This window comes from Ursus maritimus, unplaced genomic scaffold, assembly GCF_017311325.1.
Source record: "Ursus maritimus isolate PB19 unplaced genomic scaffold, ASM1731132v1 scaffold_8, whole genome shotgun sequence".
Classification (NCBI taxonomy): Eukaryota; Metazoa; Chordata; class Mammalia; order Carnivora; family Ursidae; genus Ursus; species Ursus maritimus.
Window position 1 is genome coordinate 24,912,589 of NW_024426996.1, and position 26,513 is coordinate 24,939,101.

At 41.3% G+C, this 26,513-nt stretch overlaps 1 protein-coding gene across 1 annotated transcript; it reads right to left on the reverse strand.

Annotated features, from left to right (window-relative positions):
- Positions 1 to 6,803: 6,803 nt before the first annotated feature.
- EREG (epiregulin) lies at positions 6,804 to 15,258 on the reverse strand. The gene is made up of 5 exons (XM_008693333.2): positions 15,249 to 15,258; positions 11,042 to 11,128; positions 8,880 to 9,003; positions 8,134 to 8,283; positions 6,804 to 7,063 (listed from the first exon to the last, which is right to left on the reverse strand). Exons 1-5 carry the CDS (start codon positions 15,256 to 15,258, stop codon positions 6,982 to 6,984), a joined length of 453 nt encoding a protein of 150 aa, XP_008691555.1. The 3' UTR covers positions 6,804 to 6,981.
- Between the last annotated feature and the right edge of the window lie 11,255 nt (positions 15,259 to 26,513).

Sequence of the window (26,513 nt, forward strand, 5' to 3'; positions counted from 1 at the left end):
TGATCTCTCTACTTCCAGCCTTTCTCTCAATCAGTCTTCTCAAATAATCTCATTTCAATCTTCCCAAAATTGTATTAGATTTCTATTACTGCGGTCACAAATGACCACAAATTTTGCAGCTTAAAACAACAAAATTTATTGTCTTATGTTCCTGTAGATCAGAAGTCCAACATAAGCCTCACCCAACTAACTTCAAGGTGTTGGCAATGCTACGTTCTTTTCTGGACGCTCTGGGGAACCATCCGTATCCTTGCCTTTTCAAATTTCTGTAGGCCACCTTCATTTCTTGGTTTGTGGCCCCCTTGCTTTGTTTTCAAAGCCGGCAACTGTGGGTCAAGTCTTTCTCAGCTCACAGCTCTCTACCCATGGATAGGAAGAGTTCCCTATTTTTAGGACTTGGGTGATTAGATTGGGCCCACTGGGCTGATCCCCAGTGATCATCTCCCCATCTCAGGTCTCTAACCTTCATCACAATGCACTGCTCCTTTGGCCGTGTGAGATAATATATTCACAGGTTCTGGGGATTAGGACATGGGTATTTTCGGGGGATGAGGGGTATTATTCTGCTTACCACACCGATTTAATGGTGTCTCTCCCCTGACCAAGAGCTTAAATGATTCCCTACTACCCATTAATGTAAAGTTTATCTTCTCAATATGGCTTTGAAGATCTTTCGAACTAAATTCTTAGCTCTTCCAAAATAGAGATCGTATACTACAATCAGGATCGTCTCCCTGACATACCTTAGATATGCTATGATTTTCCTAGTGTTTTGCTGATTAGTCTTCCATCTGACATGTCCTACAATCCTTCCTTTGCTATCAAAGTCCTGTCAATTTTCCAAATCCACCCCCTCATCAAAAGCTTCGTGATTGATGCCACCTTTCTCTAAATTGTTTGATATGATGCTGTTTGTGTTTCTTCAGAACTCATTCCATCTTTCTCTGGTAATAGCACACTGGTTTTCCTTTGGGGGAAAAATTTTCCCATTAGATTAAAAACGCAGTGGCTTCTCAAATGAAATGAATTGCCCTCCTGGTTGAAGGATGAGTCTGTGATCCCAGCTAGACAATCACATGTATCTCGCTAGACCACAGGCACCCAAGAAGTAAAAATGGTTGGAGTTCACACTTTCTAGAAGCAGCACACTGCTAGCAAAATCACTGGAACTTTATTGGTTCTTTGGCTTTCACTTTAATTCTATCAAACCACCCATATCCTTCCTACAAATTTTTTCCTGGTTAGGCCAGAATCATTTTCTGTTTCATAAAAGTCAAAGAACCCTAATTGCTAAAGCCTTGCATTGTTCTTTAAATGTATTCATAACTTCAAATCCTTTTTTAACTACAGTATATTTTATACGTCTTTCAAATACTCCACAACCCTTTGCATATTACTAGATACAAAAATGCTTTTCAATAATTATTGGTTGAGTAATTCATAAAGTACTGATCTTTTTTTTCCAGAATGTGAATTGCTCCTGATAGCAGGCTTAGAGCAAGGAACATGACATGTATTTCCTTGGTATCAATCCTGCCATCCCCAGAAGGAGAAGGAGAAAAACATTCCTCCCTCCTGATAGATGGATTGGAAGGGTCACCACTCCACTCATTGTATTTTTTATTCTATTTCCTGTGTCTCCAATGTTTTCTATAATGTGGTCACACAGCCTCCATCTGTTTAGCATGTAATGGTCCACTCACAGGGCCTGCATTAAATGAGCCTAAACTGTGCTTATTTTCTTAATAGGTACATTGTACCTCAGGCTCATAAGCAATATCTGGAAGACTTTTCCTTAATATTTCTCTGAAATTCAGATAAATTGAATGGGCTGTGTTTGGTTTCCTAGGATGAGTAGTTACCATTAGCTGGTGACCAGACAGGATATTGAAAAGAGACCCATGTTTTATGTCTCCTTCTTAATAAATCCATTTTAGAACCTAATGAACAGCACTTATGTTTTATAATGTTTTGTGACCATGTGGGGAGAAATATGTTCTAGAATTGATCAAAGTCAAATTAAGGGCCTCTAATTTTCTCCCTTAGAAAATTGTGGTATTCTAACTCTGGCTTCATGGAATTTTCTTCCTTCTGCATAATCTCTTCAAAATGAATAATTTTGACATTGTTGTAAAAAGTTTAGATTAATCCTCTCTGAAATCTCTTAAAAGTGAGTCATTTAGCACCTCCAGAGGATCATACCAGGTTTTCAACTAAGGTACAGGAAAGATGAAATTAAATTGAACGAAAATAGGAACATTTTAGAAGGAACAATGTTTTAGGGGACTATCAATTACTGAACATGTTACTTTTGAATGTCTAGTGGATATCCAGTGGAAATGTTACATAGGTAGTTGGATAAATTAGTCTAGGACTACAATAGCCAAAATATGGAAAGAGTACAGATGTCCATTGATAGATGAATGGATAAAGAAGAAGTGGTGTGTGTACACACACACACACACACACACACACGCACTGGAATATTACTCAGCCATCAAAAAGAATGGAATCTTGCCATTTGCAATGACATAGATGGAACCAAAGAGTATTAAGCTAAGTGAAATAAGTCAGTCAGAGAAAAACAAATTCCATATGATTTCCTTCATATGTGAAATTTAAGAAACAAAACAGATGAACATAGGGGGAGAGAAGGGAAAATAAAATAAGATAAAAATAGAGAGGGAGGCAAACCATAAGAAACTCTTAACTATAGGGAACAAACTGAGGGTTGCTGGAGGGGAGGTGCGTGGGGGCATGGCATAACTGGGTGATGGGCATTAAGGAGGGCACTTGAAGTAATGAGCACTGGGTGTTCTAAACAACTGATGAATCACTAAATTCTACCCCTGAAACTAACAATACACTCAATGTTAACTAAATTGAATGTCAATAAGAATTAAAAAAAAAAAAGATGTCTAGGACTCAGAGGAAATATCAGTACGTAGATGATAATTAAGGGCACAGGACTTTATGAAATAAAATAGAGAATGGCCATACACAATAAAAAGTTCCAAGATGGAGATCTGGGGGCATGCTAGTGGTAGGGAGATGTTAAGGACGATCCCACATGAGGCTGAACAGCAGGTGAAAAACCAGGTGAGTGTCATGCCCTAGAAGCCAAGTGAAAAAAGTATTTCAGAGAGTTCTTTTCCTTAACCCTCTGGGTTCTCAGACTTTGAACAGAGTCAATCTGAGCCTTCCGTGAGACTCCAAGATTCCACTTTACAAGAATTTGTGTTTCTCTTCAGAAAATTCTAAACTACATCGGAGACTGAACTCACAGGATGTCTCTGCTGCCTGACGTGGTCAGAACTGGGGAATCAGTAGACCTTATTTCTCATGCCGGCTCCACCTTTTACTACCCCTGTGACTCTGGACAAACTACTTTCCCTCCCATCAAGCAGTCATAGTTATGCCTCCCTGCCCTACGCATAAGCTAATGAAACGATCCAAGGAGCTAGTCAGTGGATAGAGCACTCTGCAGGTTGTTGAAGTATGTACCAAGGATGCCATCACTGTGCCTGAGGCTCAGAGGGACCAATATTTCTTGCTCTGAAGCCCCAGGGAAGCCACACCCCTTGGTTGGCCGATGCTGAGGGAATCACGAGTCACAATCTGGCTGATGTGTACTTTCATAAGTTACTTCTCAGTAGATATCAATTCTTTTTAGAAGTACTCGTTTTAAATACTCCTTGGAAATATTCTTTTAAAAAATAATAACTAAAATTGTATAACGAATGCAGCTCCTTTTATTTCAAAGATATTCTTCATGGTGGTAGGCCATAAATATCATAAATCTATAGGCTGCTTTCCCAAACTAACATGATAATCATTCTATCTTTCTGAGTCTTTATATCTAAACACACTGTAGTTCTGTCACTGCTTTTACTTATTATGGAAAAAAAGAAAAAACGAGAGAGGCTCCATTTATCAGTGAAACTCTTTTATGCACGATACTTAATCCATTTTTATTTTTCAGTTGTGTTTTTTCCAGTTCCCAACAAAAATAAATAAACATTAACAACATCTTGTAAAGTATCTATATTCTCCTTCAATATCTTAAGGTACACAATTATCAAAGTTGATATTGAACACAAACAAATTGATACAATTCAGTGCTCTGATAAAATCCATTGTCAAATAAGTTAGTTTAAACCGCATGCAATATAACTTTATGTTCCATAGCATCTTCAATATAAACTGTATACCAAAATGGCTCTTCGAACTTAAAAAGTGCGATTACAGAGTGCAAAAACAGCAGAGAGAAAAATACATTATCGTACAGTTAACGTTATCCAGTTTGAATAACGGACATGTTATAGATAAAATTACTTTTTGCTAAAACATTAAAAATGTACATTGCTTTACAAGTTGTTACTCCCCTTCTCCCACATGAATAAGAGTAGAAAAAAATCAGAAAATATTGGGCAGCAAGTTAAACACATTTTTCCCCCCAAAGTCTACGGGGTGGATATTGGAGCAGAAAGGACAACACAGATCAGACATGAGCTTTTCAAAACGAGATTACTGAATTCAACAGAAATTAGAAACTAGTATGTGTGTTTCCAACATAAAAATTGATTTAATGCGTGACAGTATTTGCTCTCAGTATGTTGGATATATATAACTTCTTCTAGAAATATATATAGTGAGAAATCTGTAAAATAAAGAAGATAAATATAAGCCCAAATCTTTCCATTGTTTGCAGGAAATCTGAGCTCATGGCAATCATCTGCTATGTCTGCTCAGCATTATCTTCATTAAAACAATTATTTCTGACTTATTTTCACCCATAGAACACAATCTGGGTCACATCTCATTATTTAACATACATTTATAAGTAAAGATTCAGCTTTTACAGGGGCTAGTTTTTTAAGCACCCTTAAGACTAAAAACACCACAAACTACTACAATTAGTTAACATAATATGAATTGAGATGTTTAAGATAAACCAATATAATTCCCTTTTTGTAAATGAAATACGTGAATTGCTGTTGACTTCTCTGTAAGTCAATTTTCTTTGACACCATCAAGATCACTTCAAATAAGCAGACTTCATTTACATCTCGTGCGTGTAAGAATGTGTAGGACTTAAAATGTGCTCTTACACAGCACATCTGACTTCAATTATATTAAATGGGAGTCAGAAATATCCTTGTAGACCTCACTGAATTGTATCTTATTTCTCTTTATCTTGTTTTTAAGTTTCATATATTTTTGAAAGAGCAACAGGTAATTCTATGATTGAGCTCATGTGTACATGTGTATCTGCATATGGATTTGTATGCTTTATATATAGTTTTATATGGGTATATTTTATACATACACACGCGCGCGCACACGCACACACGTGTTTTTCCGCTAATAGTAAGGGACCAGATCCAACACTTTGGGAAAGAGTCATATGAAAGCACCAGGGTAAAAATGAAGGGACCCATATGGAGGCAAATCCTGGCACCTGGCACTTCAAAAGTCAGCCATTGTTTATTTCCTCTTTGTGGCCCTAGCACCTGCCAGGAAACAAGGTGGAAAAAGAATAGACCCTCCCTAACAAGGTGCGTGATCCTGAGAGACTCTACCCACAGGTCTACTATTCAATGAGACATTCTTCCCTGAGGCTGGAGGTGTAGAGAGCTGCGGTTCCTTATGCAGTTCCAAGTACCCTTACTAACTCGCGGACACCTTGGGCTCAAGCGCAAGAGAAACCTTCATCTCTTCCCCAAAAACATAAACAAAGGACACAAAACCGGGCCCTGGCTTCATCTCAGTCTCCCAGGGAAGGCATTTAGGTTAAGTCTTTAAATTGTACAAGTTTCCAAATGATTTTGTTCATTTGGGAAGATACACTGGGATCTATTTCTTCCACTTCCTACATCAGGAGATTATTTTAAACATAAAATCTTAAAGTATAGAAGGAGCTACTTAACTGCGTTGTTTTAAGTTAAATTTCTCTTGCATTGAAGATGAAATAGCTGTATTCCCATCTTTGGACAGTAGAGAGAATTATTGTTTTATGCTTCAAAATAGTGGTTAGTCCATCAACTCTTAGACTACAATTTAATCTTAGGGTTCTTAATCAAAGTCTCTATGAGAAGAAATACTCTGGAAAAGAGGCCCAGATTTGGGCTCCAAGTACGTTTTTGTGTTTTTTTTTTAATTGTCTCACGAGCAACAGTTACCTCACATCAATGTTGTACTGAAAAGAAAAGAAACATCAAGAAGCTACAAAATGCCTACTATTTACAAGATGGTGTAAAATGAAGTTGTCAATTCATTTAATGCGAGGAGAGGCTGCAGATGGGTGGGTATCTGCAGGAGCTGTGGGTGGAATAAGGAAGTGCCCACCTGCCGTCCAGGCCACTAAACACGGAGCCACAGCAGGGGGATGGCGGGGGTGGGGGGCGGGGGACTGGACACACAGTCCTCCCTGGTTTAGGCTGTTCCCAGTGTGTAGTGTTCAGCACAGAATCTAGACTTGCTTCTCCCCAGTTCCCACTGCACTGGTGATTTAATACACAGCACTGTGGTGCCAAGTCATATATCAAACTACGATACAGTCAGACCCGTTATCGATAATCGGAGGAGTAGGAAAATATACTTGTTTTGGGTTGATTTGGCCATACATTAGGCTTAACAGAAATCGGTCATTTGTGACACTTTCTGAGCAACAAACCAGACATGGTTCACTCCTAAACATTGCGTAGCCAGCAACTAAGCTTTGGAGCAAAAGCATTTCGTCCAGGAAATGATTTCTTACAAAAATATTGACTTTTTTTCTATATTATATATTTTGTATACATTATACATTAGCAAATAGTCTGTCAAAAATAAAACAAAAATAAAAAACTTGTCCAAGTACATTAAAAATGCACCATTGTCGACTTAACACGTGCTCCAACATAAATATTATTAATAAAATAGGAATATTAACATAACCAGGCATGCTGTGCCTCCCTGCCCATAGCTTGATGGCCTCATTCAGACTTGAGGCAATGCTGGGTCCCCTGACGTCACCCTTTCGTAGTCCTTCTTGGGCTCTTTACTTTTTCGATTTCTGTACCTAGAAAGATTCAGAAATGAAACTGTTAGCACTGTAGCTAATAGTAATAAGAACAAAGTACACTAACAAAATAAACCAACATACGGACTCAGAAGTTAGATCAGCATAGAGTTTCCAAAATGACAAAGGTCAACAGGTTTAGGTTGGACAAAGAAAAAAAGGAGAGAGAAAGAGGTAGCGTTCTGTGGTCAAACAATTTGGGGAGGGGATGGTGAAACACAGTTAAAGGACTTCTCCGAGACTTTAACACATCATGACAATTACAGAATTCCAGGAGAGGATGTGACCAAATTTAAGCCTGGGTGTTTCATTCTCTCTTTCTTTCTCTCTCATTTTTCTTTCCTTCCCTCCCCCCCTCTCTCTCAATATCTCCCTCTCTTCTTTCTTTCTTCCTTTCTCTTTTTCTCTCTCCCTTTCTTTTCCGCTCTCTTTCTTTCTTTTTTTCCTTTCTTTCTTTCCTTCCTACTGAAAAACCAGTATTTCTAAGCCTGGATGGCTCAGTTGGTGAAGCCTCTGCCTTCGGCTCAGGGCTCAGGTCACAACCCCAGGGTGCCCGGATTGAGTCCAGCATCAAGCTCCCTGTTCAGTGGGGAGCGTGCTTCTCCTTCTCCCTCTGCCCCTCATCTGACTTGTGATCTCTCTTTCACTCTCTCTCACTCTGCTCTCTAGCTCAAATTTAAAAAAAGAAAAAGAAATAGCAGAGCTAATAGTAGAGTCAAATCTGTATGTTCCGCCACAGAAAGTTCTTTGTAAACATCATCATTGCGGAATCCATCTTTTTTTTTTTTAAGATTTTATTTATTTATTTGACAGAGGTAGAGACAGCCAGTGAGAGAGGGAACACAAGCAAGGGGAGTGGGAGAGGAAGGAGCCTGATGCGGGGCTCGATCCCAGAACGCCAGGATCACGCCCTGAGCTGAAGGCAGACGCTTAACGACTGAGCCACCCAGGCGCCCCATGCGGAATCCATCTTTACCCTTGAAATAATACTCTGTCCACAGTTCCACCTAGTTCGCGTGTATTGTATGAAGATAACTTCTAGAAGCAGGGTGTAAAAAACGCTGGCTTACCATCTGCAGAAGTAGTATATGGAACCGGCAACTATGACAAGAAACAAGAGAATGAGAATCACAGTCAAAGCCACGTATTCTTTGCTCAAGGGCTGTTGGACGGTTAAAAAGAAGTGCTCGCATCGGACACCAGTGTACCCCACTTCACACCTGAAGGAAAATACGAGAAAAAAGATCCGTTACTTAAAAAAGAAATTATTATTATGAATTAGTTGTGTAAGAACTAATCTCACACTGTAATGCAAGAAATCAAAAGGGTTTGCCTGAAGCTGTAAAGAGGAATTCAAAGGCCGACCTTAGAGCAGGGCCAGCGTTGATAGAGTGCCACACAGCTCTCAGCTTGACCAGGCTGGTCAAGGGACATGACAATCTCCGATGGTGTTTTGTAAGTTTTGTAGGCTTGAGGTGCTTTCTGCCTAAATCAGTGCGATTAATTCATAAACCAGGGGCTGATGTGGGAGAGGCCCGGGGGAGCCCCCATGGTGACAAGTGTGAGAAGGAGGCATCGACGCCTTCCCCACTCTGCACCCATGAAGTATCTGTAGGATTTGAGAGCTACTGTTTGTTCCCTAACTTTAAAAAACTCACTCAATAAAGCTCCTAATAGCACCCGTAACTGCATGCTAATAGTATGTATAAACTACAGCCCATGGAAATATTAGGTCAACTTCAAAAAATTTAAAAAAAATAGAGAATATAGGTTTAAAAAAAAAAACACTGTTTTTTGTTTGTTTTTGGTGTGTTACCTGCAGTAATTCTGACTCATGTCCACCAGGTAGATGCACTGTCCGTGCAAACAGTAGCCGTTCATGTCAGAGCCACACTTCGTTATGGATACTTGAGCCACACGTGGATTGTCTTCTATCCGAACTGTGAAGGGAATGGAAAGTTCGATACATTCTGCTGCTTTCTTTAAAGCATTAATCCCCCTTTCCTGTAACAAACACGGAGCTACTGGAGCGAAGCAGGTCAGGTGCCAATCAGTCGAGGAGAATCTTCAGGACTAGGAAGTTCCTCCAGTNATCACATTCCCTACACTTACGAACAAACATTCGATCCCTAAGGAAAATGTCCAACAGACGAAACAAACAAAATTTGACCTGGGGATCTAATTCACAAACGAGAATCTTGAAGGATAGAAAAGGCAGGTTTAAGACACACAAAAATCATTATCTTCCACAAGTATTCATTTACCCTGTATGCCTGATTTTTTTCACATCTCAAAATAATTCTGCAGTTCATTATTCCAAAAGCAATTGCAAACTGAATCCATTAATTAATTCAAGAGAGCAAAATTCTACAATGGGTTTTAAGCCAGGAAGCCATGTTTCGGTGTGCATTCCCAAATTTTTGAGACTATCGTCAAAGAAATCAATCAAAGCCTCCCCAACATCTGGAACCATGAAACCTGAACTAGACAAATCTTGGCTTACAGAAATCTGGGTTAGACAAACACAACAATGAGAATAGGAGCCTCATTAGAAATGGTGTTGCAACCTTTATGTAAAATTCACTTTAGGATGATTTAGTTACTAAAATGTGAAGGATGCTTATGAAATAATCAAACAGTAGCATCTTGATTGTAATACTCTTGTTCCAACAAACAAACAAACAAAACAACAACAAAAAAAGAGAGGGAGGCAGACCAAACTTCTAGAGAGCCCAATGATGAAGGAGGACAAGAGAACAATAATATTGTTCTCACCCTGATGTTTACAGCAGCACTATCTACAATAGCCCAACTACGGAAACAGACCAAGTATCCACCAGCTGATGAATGGATAAAGAAGTGGTGTATATATATATATATATATATATAAGTGATATATACACACACACACACACATAATGGAATATTATTCAGCCATAAAAAAGTGAAATCTTGCCATTTGCAATGATGTGGATGGATCTAGAGAGTATTATGCTAAACGAAATAAGCCAGAGAAAGCCAAATACCATATGATTTCACTCCTATGTGGAATTTAAGAAACAAAACAAACAACAAAGGGGGAAAAAAGCGAATAAGCAGCCTACCAAGATAGACTCGTAACTCTAGAGAACACACTGATGGTCACCAGCGGGGAGGTGGGGGGGAGGATGGGGTGAAATAGGTGATGGGGGTTAAGGAGGGCACTTGTGATGAGCACTGGGTGATGTATGGAAGTGCTGAATCACTATTTTGTACACCTGCAATTACCATTACATTATAGTTAACTAACTGGAATTTAAATAAAACTTTTTAAAAAACCAACTAAATAGTGGAGGCATAACAAAAGGAGGACAAGAGAGAAGGTGAAATCATTGTGGGAAATATGCTGGTTCCTCAGGATAACCCTTGACTCAATACTCAGGCTGAAGCTCAAGCAGATCTCTCCTGAACCACATCCAGAGTCCCCGGGGGTCCCTGAGGGAAACACACTGCGTATCACTTCTCTTTGCATTCCTATCCCTACGCATGGTGTTTGACATGTAGTAAGTACTCCCTAAATATTTTCTGAATGAATGTTGTAACTACAAAGAAAGGACGTCATCTATTCCTTTTACCAAAAAAACCCCAAAATATATTGATTATCTACTGTGCACAAAGTTGAAATGTTCCCGTTTTGCCTGGGATCCAACCTCTCTAACAATGGCTTCACAGCAAAGCCAAATGAACTAAGAATCTGATGTTCATTGTTTCCTATCTCTTTAAGAGCCAATCTTTCTATATAACTAGTCCCTCTCCCACCAGTTATTCTTTTATATAATTTTTCCAGATCACTAGTTCATAAGGGTGTTAAAAAAAAATGATTCTAACATAGCAGCTCTCCCCCCCTTTCCTCTAACTGTCACGTACCCGTCCTCTTTGAGAACGTGTCTGTTACGAACGTGTGAGGCTCCGGTAAGATGCTGCCAAAGCTGGGCTTACCTAACGCCGTGCAGTTATCTTCGGATTCTCCCGGGATGCAGGAAGGAATCACAGTGGTGCCCAGAACTGCTTGGAGAAGATGGAAACCTATTGATGGGGGAAAACCAAATATATAAACACGTCCTTCAGGGAAAGAAACCTTGATCAGACTTCCACATAACCACAGTCCTATAGGGTTGTTTTAATTATTTCAAAAATTCGATCCATCAAAACCATACAACTAATTTGTGAAAACACGCACGTAATTGAAAATAAATGAGCCCCTGCTCCCCTGTCCAAGGGTGAAAACCTTGGCATGACCTTCCTGGTTACAGGTTGGACCTGCTCTAAATGTCAAAGACCTGATTGTGAGGTTTGATTTCCTAAGAAGCTTAGCCATCGAAATTGTAGAATTTTCACTATTTTGCCCCCTGGTGTGTTCAGAGCAATGCTCCAAAGTAGAGCCTATCACAAAAGAAGGCTTCCTAAAACTCAGGTTCTATTTCCGGTAACAACGAAACAGGACTCTCAACCTTAGATACGTTCCTTGTTGATTAAAGAGCCTACGTCACTCTTTGCTTTGTATTATGCATAAAAGAAGATTTTAATTAATATAATGTAATCTAAGTCAAGTCAGAACATATCTTATCTAATGTGGGCATGAACGTCCATCCTACATGAACCTCCAGAACCCAGTTTCCGTCAGCCCAGTAAAAGTTTGAGGTTTTTATCATGTGTTTGCCACTTGAAAGATAAATGTTGGAAAACAGGCTCCAGAATGACTCAAGTAGTTTCTGAATTGCATAGAAAGCATAAGAAGAATCCTTTTAATCGCACAGATGTTTCCTGAAGAGGATCTAGTTGCTTCTGTTTACGAGTTGGGCGTTTGCACTTCACCCTTCTTTCTAGTCGACATGAGTAACTGCTGTATAATAAATACTAATGGTGGTGAGACCATTCGTTGCAGTAGCTGGCAGCAGTTAACATTTTTTGAACACGGACTATATATGCAGGCGTGGTTCTTAGCTGCTTTATCTATATTATCTCATTTCATCCACTCTGTGACTCTTTGAAGAAGATACTACTGTTATCCCCGCTAGACATGAGAGAAAACGGAGACAGAGAGAGGTTAAGTAACTTTCCCAAGGGTGCATAGCAATGTTGTTAATGGGCCACGTTATAGAATTTGGAAACGGGCAACAATACTAGAGCATAATGACCCTCACCCAGACAAACCAGGGTAAATATAACTAAGCAGGGTATTTAATCCTGTAGGGAGACAACAAAGTATGATGGAAAGGCCATCCTGGGAGAAAGCTTGAGGTATGTGATTTTGGAAAAATTAATTAGGTTCTCTGGATCTCAGTTTCCTCTAGCTTACGGAGTTTGGGGGTGAATTAAATGAAGTGATATTTTCCCAAAATGCCTAGCATTCTAGAGACTCCCACAAATGTTCCCTGATACTCCTGGCTGGCCTCTAGTTTTAGCGCTCTATGTCGGTAGTGCCCTCTACTGGTCTATAACAAGATTACAAATCTCTTTGTCATTGGGCGGCATTTTAAAGAATGATTTAATCCACGTAAGAAAGGATTTTATTTTATTTGTTCTCGGTCAGAAGAGACGGGTATACGTTAAGCACACTGCATATTATTGAGGTGCCAAAAACAAAATTACACATCAGCAGCATAGCTTATAATTTCATAATGTTTCAAACTTGACCCTTAGAACAATCCTATTAAGAAGTGATTAGCCCCAAACAACCTCAGTGCAGTTAAATTAAATGTCTTGTCCAAGATCCGAGTATATAGTTAGCGACCTTAGAAAATAAGAGTTAGGAATCTATCTTTGTTCAGCAAGTCTCATAAGCTTTCAACGATTTGACAATACTGTTTGGGAAAGTTTAGAACTATCTTCTCCCCACCCCATACTTCTCCTACAATATAAATCCTGCTTCCATTGGTTTTAAAGGAAAAATAAATCATCTTTCTTTAATCATAAAAAAAAATGGCTAAAGTTTGGATTTCATTGTCATTCAAACAGAAATAGAAAAAGATAACTTTGTCTACATCGCTTTATGTGGACAATGGGCTAGATTCTCATCCAAGCCAATTTTGTTCTACTTCTCGGTTTAATTCTGCCATGCACTTTTTCTATGGAAGGATTAAACCCTTTAACTTACACCGTCCGCTCAACACAAGCCGGCGCTCTAGATGTGTGTTTCTACATCTCCCATGCCTCCAAGCTTCCTCAGCTGTGGGCTTTGGCGAAAACGTTAATTCTCCTGCCAGCCCGGGCCACCGCGCGAACATAACATTTGAAGCTCGTTTCTCTATCTTTTGTGGAAATCAGAGGCTAGCCTTTCCTATTTGGATTTGCTTACAACAGCAACCCGCGACTATTACAGAATTCAGCTAATTGTTTGGGGGTGTTGCTTCTTAGTCTTTTTTTTTTTTTTTTTTTTTTTAGGGTTTTTAGTAGTTGTTAGTTTTCCCACTGGTTCCACCTGGTCAGGCCACAGGTGAAATATTTGTCTTTGTGAATTAAAGAATGTTCAGTGCAGGGCGTGCCTCCACAAAAACTGGGCTCTCCTAACCCGTGACGCTCCCTTGGACATAGTCCACGGCTCGGAGATGGTTTCTATGAGACTCGCTGCATGAATGCAACATCCGGGTCTCCTACAGATGAGCCTGCAAGTAATTTTAAATATTTTTCTCTAATGAAAGGCTGCAGTTCCGTCCTGGATGTACATAGCCAACACAATAGCAAAATTAGTGCTAAATCTCGGGTCCCTCTGCACAGCTCTATTGCTTGAAAAGAGTGATTCTCCAGCTTCCCTCGACTTCATCTCTGCCCCGCCCCCTTGCAAACTCAAGCAGAACAGTAGCAGGTGGAGCTGCTCAGAATACTGAAGAAGTCAGCCCATGGAGAATTCTGATATCCGCCACCCTGTCACTCTTAAGAATCACTACTCATTATTTTTAAATCATACAGGGAAGGAATAGATGCCAAAGTCCTATACAAATATTTCCTTAATCTTACAGGTCTTTTTCATGACTTTAGTGTTATTTGAAGAATGGTGGTCTATGATTCAATTGCAAATACTATATTTGATCCTTGACCACGGGTCCTTGCTAAGAAAATAATTCACTATGCTAATAAGAATTTGGGGTTGTGTCAGTGTGTCAGAAAATAGATCTGGTGGCAAGCTCTATGTTGGTAACCAAAGTATCCGGAGGCCTGGGTGGCTCAGTTGGTTAAGTGTCTGCCTTTGGCTCAGGTCATGATCCCAGGGTCCTGGGATCGAGTCCAGCATCGGGCTCCTTGCTCAGCGAGGAGCCTGCTTCTCCCTCTGCCTGCTGCTCCCCCTGCTTGTGCTGTCTCTCTCTCCTTCTCTGATAAATAAATAAAATCTTTAAAAAAAATAATAAAGTGTAGAGGAATTGTGTGCAAGGTAGCATGGGGTAGATCTATAAACTCAAAATTGGCTTTGGGACTCCGTTTCAATAATGCTATAAAATTCCTTTAGAGGCCATTATTTCTGTCAAATCTCCAAATGAGTTTTAGGAATTTGAAGCACACCTCTTCATCTCTCTGCCTTCGCCTTTCAGAGAGTGTTTCAATGAAATGTCAAATGTGCCAGCAGGAAGTGGTGCTGGTGACTCACAGGATACAAATCACCTCTACTCTGTGAGTCAGGGCCGAGCCTACACTCTTACACAACACTGGGGCAGTGTGCGTGGGAGAGGTTGAGGGTCCTCATCCCAATGCAGGTAGCACTAAATGCCGTGGGCCCCAAGGCACTAAGAAGTGCTTGCCCAACAGTCAGGAAGAATGCCAGAGGTAGGAAATGTCCTTATTTCACGTGGTTTCTTCTGATCTTGCTTCCTCACCGCTACACGGAGGGGCTCATCTAGAATGAGGCTGGGATTCGGTGATTGGCTGACCAAGCCGATTCTGCAAAGTCAACTGGCAATTCTCAGGGATAAAATGGTTCTCCTAAATAGAATGAAGCAAATAAAAATGAGCCCAGGTAAAATGAGATAGGGCACAGAATGAAAGGAATGCACCTTATTTTCCCAACTTAAAGTTTTAGAATATTTAGACCAGAACAGTAAGCTCATAATGAATCATAATATATGCCCAGCCCAAACAGGTAGCAAAATCCGCTTTGTTCACGCTTTTGGTGTGGTCACATGCTTCCCCTGCTCACGGACTGTTAGTTTCCTACCTTCCTCCATCATGACAGTCTATAATTTTAGGATTTGTCTGTAACATGGTAGGCTTGTTAGGACTTGTGTGTGAATATGCCTTAACATTTCAGGATGCCTTCTCATTTAAAATTAAAATCCACTATTAGAAAAGGTCTGGCTTCACCTTGGCACATCAGATCCTGCATAGAACTACTGTCAGTGTCTCTTAGTGACAGCCTACTTTTCAGAGAACTACAGAGAGAGAGAGAGAGAATATAAACCTTGTGTTTTTCCAGCCACCATCCTCTTCCTAGTTTTCCAGTGTTACCCTTAAAACTAGGCTTCATTAAATAATAAATGTAAAAACCAACTATAGCTATTTCAAATAAAACAGGATGAAACCAGAAGTTGGTATGTTACAAAAAAAGTATTTCTTCTAATTTTGAGTTTTAAAAGGTAGCCATAGGGTCTTCCTTGTTAAATGGAAAGAAACGATCTAATAGGTCATGCTTTTTAATTCATAGGCATTAAATAATACTCTTCAATTCTACTTGTAATTCCTAAATCATATTTCAATGTGCTCATATATTTTAGTCAGCGTACAAGACCGAACTTAAAGCCATTCAATCAAGAAATCAGTGAGTTAAAATGTGAGGATATAGTTTATTTTACCCTAAAAATGGATTTAAAGATTCATATCTTATTCATAATGGAAGTGTTCTCATAAGAGAATGCATATCAACTCTTGTGGAAAGGGTACAATTTATATTAACCTGGGTGTTTGGAATTTTGTGATGAAAAGCTCTAAATACAGGACTTGCATTCCTTAAAAGCCAAAGATTCATCTCTAGAGTATTATTTCAAATGTTCTATTGAAAATACTTTTTTTCTTCAAGATGTTTCATGGGGGAGTCTTTTTATAGCCCTTTCTACTTTCATTCCCTTCCATCTTGCTTCTGACACCCATCCCTACTGACCCAATTCAGAAATTTAAATTGCTATCACATTACTGGTTTGAAACAAAAATCTCCTAAAGGAGCAACAGTCTGCAATGTTTGCCATTTGCCTTCTTTTCATTATGGCCATACTGTGGCCTGAAGCTTTAAATACTTAATGGTATTTTTTTAATTTTATTTCTTTTTAAAGATTTTATTTATTTATTTGACAGAGATAGAGACAGCCAGTGAGAGAGGGAACACAAGCGGGGGGAGTGGAGAGGAAGAAGCAGGCTCATAGCGGAGGAGCCTGATGTGGGGCTCGATCCCATAACGCCAGGATCACGCCCTGAGCCGAAGGCAGACGCTTAACCACTGTGCCACCCAGGCACCCCTTAATGGTATTTTTTGAAGCATATTGATGACCATATCATTCATTCTTTATAGAAGCCGGCTGCCAAAAATGAATTTGCAAAAAAATAGTTTTCAATAAGTGAGCATCAAAAAAATGGGTACGTAAAGGTAATTTTAAAAGCCTCGAAGTTAATTACTTTTCATTCATAGAACCTGTGTAATGCAACTAGCACTTTGGAAGCACTAAGAAATTTTATTTTGTGAAAATGCATTTTTTGGTTAACATGGGAGACTTCACCTTCAGTGAGAAACACATCTGCATCTGTAGGATGGTTGAAGGGTGGAAGGGGCTTAGTTATACTCCATAACTGGGAAAGAAGGGTGGTAGCTTAGCCTAGACTTACTTCTAGTAACCACATGTCTCAAATTATATTTGCTCAATAAATATTGAGATTTTTCAATATGCAAGAGATTGAACGAAATGCTGAAAAGAAAGTTAATGCAAAAGACATAGTTCTTGTCCTCAACAGAGTTAATAGGCTAGAGACTTGTGGGTGGAGAGGAAAGGAGAGATTTCATAGGTGATGCCAGGTTTCTGAAAATACCAAGGATGGTGATGCCATAGAGAGAGTAGAAGACATGGCAGAACAGCGGTTTTGTGGTGGCTGTTGCGGCTAGTGGGCAGGAAGGGAAGACATCATGAGCACAGGAATTTGAGTCTGTAGTTCATATATGATCTGTTTATATTTAGGAGGCATTTGAGAATATAGTTCTTGAATAAGAGAATAAGAATGCATTTATAGAGTCTATTTGAAAGTCACATGTGGAAATATGACTGTTAAAGGCATAGGAGCCATTCACATGTTCCAAGGGAAATAGTATGGCATGGAAAATACTAGAACTTGGGGAAAGAGGTGATGAGGAATGAATAGAGATGGCCAAGGAAACTGGAGGGAAAGGGAAGTTCAGTGTTGTGGGATCCAAGAGAGCACTGTTTTAAAAGGGGTGGTTAGTGGGGCGCCTGGGTGGCACAGCGGTTAAGCGTCTGCCTTCGGCTCAGGGCGTGATCCCAGCGTTCTGGGATCGAGCCCCACATCGGACTCCTCCGCTGGGAGCCTGCTTCTCCCTCTCCCACTCCCTCTGCCTGTGTTCCCTCTCTCGCTGGCTGTCTCTCTTTCAAATAAATAAATAAAATTTTAAAAAAAGGGGGGGTGGTTAGCAACACAATGTAAGAAGTATGAGTGACTCCATCATAAATAAGATTCATCTTGATTCAGGGCAACTGGCGCTAAAATTAGCAATAAAAATTGCTGACTTGATTTTTTTAAACACTAACATTGATTTTGTATTTGCATCCAGCTTACCATTAATATTAACTTTGTTTGCCTTGGCAACTCTAGCATTGATTCAAAGTGTGAATTATGAGTGGCGATGTGTTATAGCAATGGAAAATACACGAAGCTAGTGGTTCTCAACCTGGAGTAATACTGTCAACCAGTGGAGACATTTTTGTCTGTCACAACTGGGTACGCGCTACTGACATCTAGCGGGCAGAGACCAGAGTTGCTGCTGAATACCCTGCAATGCATAGGAGAGCCCACAACGAAGAATCATCTAGTCCATAATGTAAATAGAGCCAAGGCTGAAAAACCCTGCACTAGACCCGTGAGGTATGGAGTCCACTGCTAGTTCACGTAATACTTTCATCCCCCTGTAGCTGAGTTTCCTCATCTCTGCAAACAGACCTAAGGAGTGGGGTAGACTGGGGCAGGGGGAGAGGGGAATGGAATTTAGGTTAGATTACTCTAAGGTTCCTTTCATTTCTAAAACAATACTTCTCTTTCTCTTATTGTCTATCCATCATCCAGTCTATCTCTGCTTGTGCGCTTTCTCTCTCTCTCTCTCTCTCTCACATACACACACGCACGCACGCGCGCGCACAGTACAGATATACTTAAATTTTATTAGGCATACCATCAGTGAATACAAACTATATTAAGTGATAGAAACAAGAAAAACAGGAAAGAAAAGATATTAAACTTTATTATTAAACAGAATTAAATTTTCAGCAACTATCGTTTAGTCCCAAAATATTTTGTTTCTCAAGCACATTTTCAAAAAACAGCTTTGAAGTCGACACACAGTGGTGAAGACTCTGAAAAAAGTACTATTCGAATGATCCATCCAACAATCACGTAGAGTGTTTTAGTCAATGGCAATATGGATGGTCGAAGAGGTACAGGGCAGGAGTCAGGAGTCACTGGGCTGGCACACACAGTCAGACGTGAAAAGGGCAGGACCAGGGATGGGAGCGTTGCAAAGGAGACAGAGGCGGGCTGCAGGTTTACTTTGGAGGGGTGGGAGAAAGGAGGAGGCAGGCACTAAGAAGGCTTGATACTTCTCTTCAGTCTTCAAGGACGAGTAGAGCTTGCACTAAAAGTGAAGTGTGAGCTCGGGCACGGTAGAGGGCACGGCGTATTCAAACACGGAACCTTATACGCAGGGATAACTCGCTTCTTTGGAAGTCTGCTTTCTCATTTGAAAAATGGAATTGATAATACATTTCCTAGCTAAAAGGGTGTTACTATAAGGATCCAATGAGGCTTTTTCTAAGAAAGCACTTGATGGTGATAATGAGAGCTCTAATTTTAAAAGTGCTTTTTATTATTTTAAAATAGCACCCTATTTATCACATCTCTATACAATAACCTGACAACATAGCTCTGATCTTCATTTTAGAGATGAGAAAACAGAGAATCAAAGAGGAATAAATCTTCCTAAAAGTATGAAATAAAGGAACAGAGGTATGGACTCTGTGTTCTTTACTCTATGTCTCTTGACTCAAAACTATAAAGTTTGACATATATAAACATGTGTGTGTTTATGTAAAAATACGAGAGGGGGGCTTCCCTCCCCCTTATCCTGAGGATATTTTCAGGAGGATTTATATTTAACTCACTTTCATGCCTTAAATTTAAAATTCAAGATTTTTGACCTAAGAAATTAAGGGTTAACGTTTTTTTCAGGACAATTATCAAATCGTCTTGTGTATCATAAATACTATTATAGGGGTGCCTGGGTGGCTTAGTTGGTTAAGCATCTGGCTCTTGGTTTCGGTTTGGGTGGTGGTCTCGGGTTCATGGGATCCAGCCCTGGGACCAACTCCGAGCGCAGAGTCGGCTTGGGATTCTCTCTCTCCTTTTCCCTCCGCCCCTCCCCCCACCCTCATGCACTCTCTCTCTGAAATGAATGAATAAATCTTTAAAAGAAAGTACAATTAAAAATAGTGTCCTTGTTAATGAAATCATGACTTTACCCTAGAATGTCACTGAATCCTTGTGTGCCCTGTAACTAAACACCCAGCCTTACTGGAAACTGCCTTGCCAGAGGGCACTGAATCTGTTGCATTCCTTCATTTTTTCAAAGTTTCCAGAATTGACATACCAAGGCTATGGTTGTCAGGGTGCTCCTCCCTAAGGATCTCTCCTATTAGGCTTTGGGGAGTCTTCCCATTGTCTTCCAAAGGAATGTTCCCAAGAGCAGTCACAGCCACATGACTTCGATCATTTGCATAGGCCTATACTCAGAGTGAAGCCTGACAGTTGTGGGAACCACACCTTAATTTACAGTCTCTTTGAAGAGGATTCCTTACCTGTCGTTTGCATCTCTTAACTGATCATTAAGCAGGAAATCTAAGAATCTTGGGCAAAAATGGACAGAAGGCATTCAAATTCAATCTTTCCAAAGCAACTAGATGAATATTGCACCTTTTTTTTTAACCAAGGAAGCATGTTTATTTTCTCACTGTTAACAGAAATATGCTATAGGGGCTCCTGGGTGGTATAGTCCGTTGGGCATCTGACTTGTGGTTTCCGCTCGGGTGGTGATCTCAGGGTCCTGGGATCCAGCCCACCTGGGCTCGGGGCTCAGTGGGCGTCTGCTGGGGACCCTCTCTCCCTCTCCTCTGCCCCTCCCCGCTGCTCTATCTCTAAAATAAATAAATAAATCTTTAAAAAAAAAGAAGAAGAAGAAATGTCCTGTAGATTCCAACTTAGCCCCTCATTGATATTATATTAAATTCACAATAGTATAAAAAGATACAAGGAATAAAAAAGATACGGGTACCCTTCTTGATTGATTAGTTAATATACATCCAGGCAAATGCAGAAATAAGGCCTCAGCCAAATGATGTAATGACTACTTGGGAATAAAACTCATTTCCTGGGAATCGTGTTGATTAAAAATGCGGAATATAGGGTAAGTAAAAATTCACCATGCTTTAGCACAGCTTAAGAAAACGGTCGTGTGCTTTCTGTGCCTGATTTTGAGTGATACCATAAAGATACCATTTTTGTACATAAACTTGTCCCCATAACAGGTTCAAAGCCTTGGGGCGGTCCCCGGACTACCCTGAAACTTCTTCACTAGAACCCGTAAATTTTATTATGCTTCTGATAATCCTGAGACCTTGGGCTCCTCACACATTATTCCAGAACAACCATGCCATTTACTAGCTCTAAGTCCTTGTAAGGTATTTGACTTCACTTAAGGTTAGTCTCTTCATTTGTCACAGGGCTAATCACACCTACCTCACACCGTGATAATTTTTAAAAGATTTTATTTATTTATTTGACACAGAGAGAGTGAGAGAGCACAAGCAGGGGGACAGGCAGACAGGGGACACGGAGGAGCAGGCTGCCTGCTGAACGGAGAGCCTGACAATGCAGGTGTTGGTCTCAGGACCCCCAGGATTGTGACCTGAGCCCAAGGCAGACACTTAACCAACTAAGCCACCCAGGCGCCCCTCATACAGTGATTTTAGGGAATAAATGAGATGATACGTATAACGCACTTAACACACAACATAGTCAGCTCACAGTAGGCATTTGATAACTGTTCATTTCTTTCCCAACTCCTGGATTTGGGCCCCAGTGCTGAACTACACACCCCAATTACCCAAACTGTTCACATGGTAAGATGATGGAGGAAAGCAGGTAGGTGGTATCAACACTCAGGCAGGTCATAAACTCTCAGGATCAACAGAAAAGATCTGAGGTGAGCCAATGTCTCATTGTGCTTCTCATATTTTCAGGAAAGAATGTTTATTCTGCTCGGTTCTCTGTCGTTGAACAATGAAGTAGGACTAAACTGTCTTGGAGATGGCATTCAGGAACGTGCACAAAAGCCCACTTGGGTACCAATGAGAATGCTGGATTTTAGGTAGAGAGCCTTTCTAAACATTAATTGCAGAACTCAAGACGAAAATGTCTTCTCTTTGCTCTGGACCAATCACAAGATTAGAAATGGCATTTCAGTTCTAAAATTGTAGATTACTTATAAATGTGTTGACTAGTTTGAGGAATCTCAATCCTTTTACTTAGTATTCAGTAAGCTAAAAGTGCCAGCAAATCCAGGTGTGAACTTTCTCAGTTTAGCCCTGCTTTTCTATGGGAACTTGGGTCATACTTTCCCATTAGATAAAGCAAGAACATCAATATCAAATATTTATGAAATTTAAAAGTAACCAATTGATCATATGAATGTTAGCCATTTAAATCTGCATGTATTGGAGACAGAAGATGAAACTGAAGGCAGCTACATTTTTTCCATAGTCATAAATAGACATATATTCCACAAAAAAAACAGTAACAAAATATTTGCTGAAATCGGAAATAAGTATCTTCTTTTGACGAACAGACATTTGGGGAAAGTAATGCTAGGTAATCTTCTGTTTGGCATGGGGGGGGGCAATTTCAGAAATGCCAGGTGGCCTTGTCTTTTTCACATGTGCTTTAGAATAAAACTATTGGACTTGCAACCTGATTGGAGTATAGAGATACGATAGAGAACTTCAAACAGGAACTTTCCTAGTAGCAGAGAAATATCTAAACAAACTGGGAAAACAGAAACTGACCTAGCTCATTTGGAAATGGGCTTGGCGGCTGATGAAATAGGTGAACTATAATTAAGTAATGCAATAAAGGAGTTAAACACTTTCATGACAACAAAAACACACACAACACACTCTCTAGGTGGGTAGTAACCAGGTTATTCATAGGCTCTTGCTGTCTCAAATTAGAATATTCAATGAGTGGCCCAGAACAGACACTGGCATTGTTCAGATGCAACCCTACAGGTGGAAGGGAAAAAAAGCTCTGAGCCATTCTGACCTCTAGGTTAATTTCTAACTCTAGGAAGCCTGTCACCTTTCCAATTGTATTCTTTTCACAGAGCCTTCAAAACAAAGATAGCAAAGCCACATTATTTACTGAGAATATTCTAGCAAGTCACTCTTAGCAGTTTTGGCAGAAACCACAACTCGGGTTTCTACTTCTGTTCCTAAACGTGTACAAGTAAGTTCCAACTATGCATAGTATGCATGTCATTAGGTCTCCAAGCCCTGAGATAAGGCGTGTCGAAATCATAATTTAACTGTCACATCCTGCATAGGTAGAGTTAATTTGTTAGGGAATCTGCCTCATTGCAACCCCAGAAGGAATGTGAGGCTGGCAACTTTAATTTCCTTATTAAAATTTTCCTATACACCTCCAAATTCCTTTTGAAATGTGAGGGAATTAGATAGAAACGATATATCTTTTTTCAAACCGGAAGGCCCACGAAGGATTTCTTTTCCTGCCCGCGAGAACTAAATCATCTCAAATAGAAAGATAGGCATTAAAATGCACTCATCAATTCCAGGCTATGCGGAGCAACAAGCGAGCGGCAAAAGCTGAGTCCCAGACCCGCCTCCCTGGGTGCGGGCTTTCGGGAGGAAATCGGAAGCCTCGAGGTGTTGGGGTCCCAAGGGTTGGGACCAGCGCCAAGACCCTCCCAGGCCGGTCCGGCTCCAGGTAGGCAGGGCAACGTTTTAATTCTGCGGCCCCTGGAGCTTCCGCAGCGCCGCCACCCGCGTGCGCCAGCGCCCCCAGAAACTTAACCAGACTTGATGGAGAAAACTGCTGTCCAGACAGGACAAAACGCATTTCTTTCCGAAAGGTCTCTTTTGCACGGAAAAGCATTTCTTTCCAAAAGGTCCCTTTTGCAAGGCCCTGGTCTCTACTCCCGCCCGCGTCCCTCTCCCCTCAAAAAGAAAGAACAAAACTTGAAATGTTAACAGCGCTTTCCCGGTCTCCGGATTTCTAGAACTGGCAGTTTCAAAAGAAAGGAACGAAGGCTCTTCAACTTTTTATTCTGCCTCTTACGGAGCTGCATTAATTCACGCCTGACCCAGATGGCAAGAGTAGATTGTTCATTGAAAGATACTTGGAACCCCGCTTCCCCTCTTCCCCATCCCACCGCACTCCATCCCCGGCTAGAGGGCCACACGGACTCGCGGAACCGGAGGCGTCATTTGGAACGGAGTACCCGTCAGCCTGGGGGCAGGCTCCGGGCCGGAGCGAGCGAGGCCGGCGGGCGGGAGCGGGCCCGGGGCGGCAGGGACGGCGGGCGAGCGCTTACCGAGGCACAGCAGCAGTGCGGGGACGCGGCCGGCGCGGCGCGGCTCCATCGTCCTTTCCGCCGGGAGCGGCGGCGCGGGCTCCGGGGCTGGCGGCGGGGGGCGGGCGCGGCGGCCGGGCGGGAACCCGCGGGGCGGCGGGGCGGCGGCTGGAGCGCGGCGGAGAGCCTGGCGGGGCCACGCGACGGCCGCGTCCCTCTGGCACCCGGTGTGTCCGGCGAGTGAGCTCCACGGCCGGGCGCTGCGACCTTTATAGCTCCGGGGAGGGGCCTCGGGCCCCGGGGACACACTAGCGGGGCGAGGTACAAAGAGCCCAGAGTTTCATAATCGGCCCCGGGGGAGGAGTGGCCGGAGACTGCCCGGATGTCATCCTCCCTTTCTGAACACCTGAGGGTGCTTGAGGAATGAAAAAATGCCCTTCTGGTGAGCCGGGGACTACTCCCCAAACTTTTCCATCTCCGTCTCCGACTTCTGCGGAAGGAGGTGGGGAGCGTGGACCAGACGGATCGGTTTGCTTTGTGGGGTCATCTGCCCTGGAGTGGGTGGTTTTGGTTGCTCGGGGTGACAGGCCTAACTTGAAACAGTCCGTCTACCAGCCACGGTTGGGATTCCAGAAGGTGCTTTTGGAGAGCCGTGCGTGTGAGGGACATGTGGTCACACTTGAAGTGTGTCTTTCCCATCTACACCTTCCTTCCCAGACGCTCTGCGCCCAGCTGGGTGCACGCATGTATGGCTTCAAAGTCTAGTCGTGTGGAAAAGCCCTCAATTATTATTTTTTCTGTCCTGTTTGCCATCTACCCGCCTGCTGCTTTTGATTTTGTTTCCCGAATGTTGCCTTAATCCTCTCTTTCCCCCGTACAAAATCTTTCCATGACTGCCCGTTGCCTTTTAAATAAGGCCTGCCAAGATGTGGACCAAACCAGTCTTTTCAACTTCGGCTCCTGCTAGTTCACCAGACAAATCGTCTCACCTCAGCCAGGCTAGAAACCTCTCAATGCCATTGCTTACTCCCGCTTTCCTGACTTTGCTGATGGGGTCACAGTTTGCGGCAAAGGCCGCTTTTTACTGGAGCTAGTCAGATCTTTCCCCTTCTGCTGTTACTCCCGAAGGGCCTGGATTTCTTGAGCCCACAGGGATCTCTTTTTCTCTGACCTCTTAAAGCTTATATTGTTTCTCTGCCCGCTAGGCTCATAGAATTCTAGATCTGGTACTTCGCATGTGATGAAACCACTTTCTTTTGTTTTCTGTGTGTGTGTGTGTTTTCTTGTTTGTAAGCCTTATGTTCAGATCTGTAGGAATACATAAATTGTCTTACTTTTTCTTGTATTCCCTGTAGGACGTAAGTGAGTCAATTTAGCAGTAATGAAAACACATTTGAAAGTAGAATCTGCCGGATGATGATAGCTCCCTACCGTTCTATGTTTTCATTGTTTTCTTCTTGTTGATTTTTTCCTTTTTTTTTTTGGTTTGTTTGTTTGTCTATCTTATTCTTTTTCTTCCTCCCCCCAAGGGGTGCCTGGTAGTGTCCAGAACTCTCACCGTGGAAACTACTTCATCCTTCCCTCCTCCGTGGCGAAGATGATGGGTTTCGCATCTAGACTTGTCTGCATGTGAACCCTTGGACACATATTTCATCTCTTGCAGTTTCCTCATATGTAAAATACGGATAATAATAGTATCTCACTCATAGGAAGATAATGAAAGTGCTTACCACAGTGCCTAGCACAGAGCTTGCATGCATTAAAAATACTTATATTGTACATAAACACCGATGCATGGGATGATGGTATTTGGCCAGTTTTCATGAGTTAAGTGAATTAATGAATGGTAGGTCAGAGATAGGATTTTGAGCTCCTAAGTCTAACTTCTGAATCTACCAAGAAAACAGGCAGTAAGTGACTTCTCACTTAGCTGTTCTTTTGTAAAAGAACTAGTGGAACCAGGAAAGATGATCCTGACCGTGGGTTAGCTTTATGGAGCATTGATAGGGATCATTAGTTTGGTAAATTCGAATTTGGAAAAGGGACCCACTGCTGGCTACATAATGCCTTTTTTCTTTTTTTTTAAACAGATTGTGCTGGGAAAAAGAAAGAGCTCAAGGGTCTCAAAAACTAAAACAGAATTCCTAAAAATGGGGTGTCACCTGGAAATGTCTCCTTATTCTGCACAGAGATGCTGTCAGTTATTTGCAGGAAGTGACAGGAAGAAGAATGTTTTTAGTCCTGATTAATGTCCTGTTTCATCAAATATAGTGTTGTGCTCTGTGCTCAAAAGAAGGATGGGGTGGGAAGGTGCTGAGGAGAATGGGGTCAGGCTGCAACAGTCAGCTTCGTGGTATTGATATGTGGACAGGAATTTTTTCACTTTGTAACTGATGCCTTGCAAGCATGAGATATCATCACAAAAAAATCCTTGTGCTTATCCCAAAATTTTCCATGGCAGTGTGCTCTCCTATGTGCTGATTTCACATGGTGTGAAGAAATCTTCTCTTTATTGGTTCTATGTTTACTCAATTTTCTAGCCATTCCTTTTTGAGAATGACTCCATGATGACACATC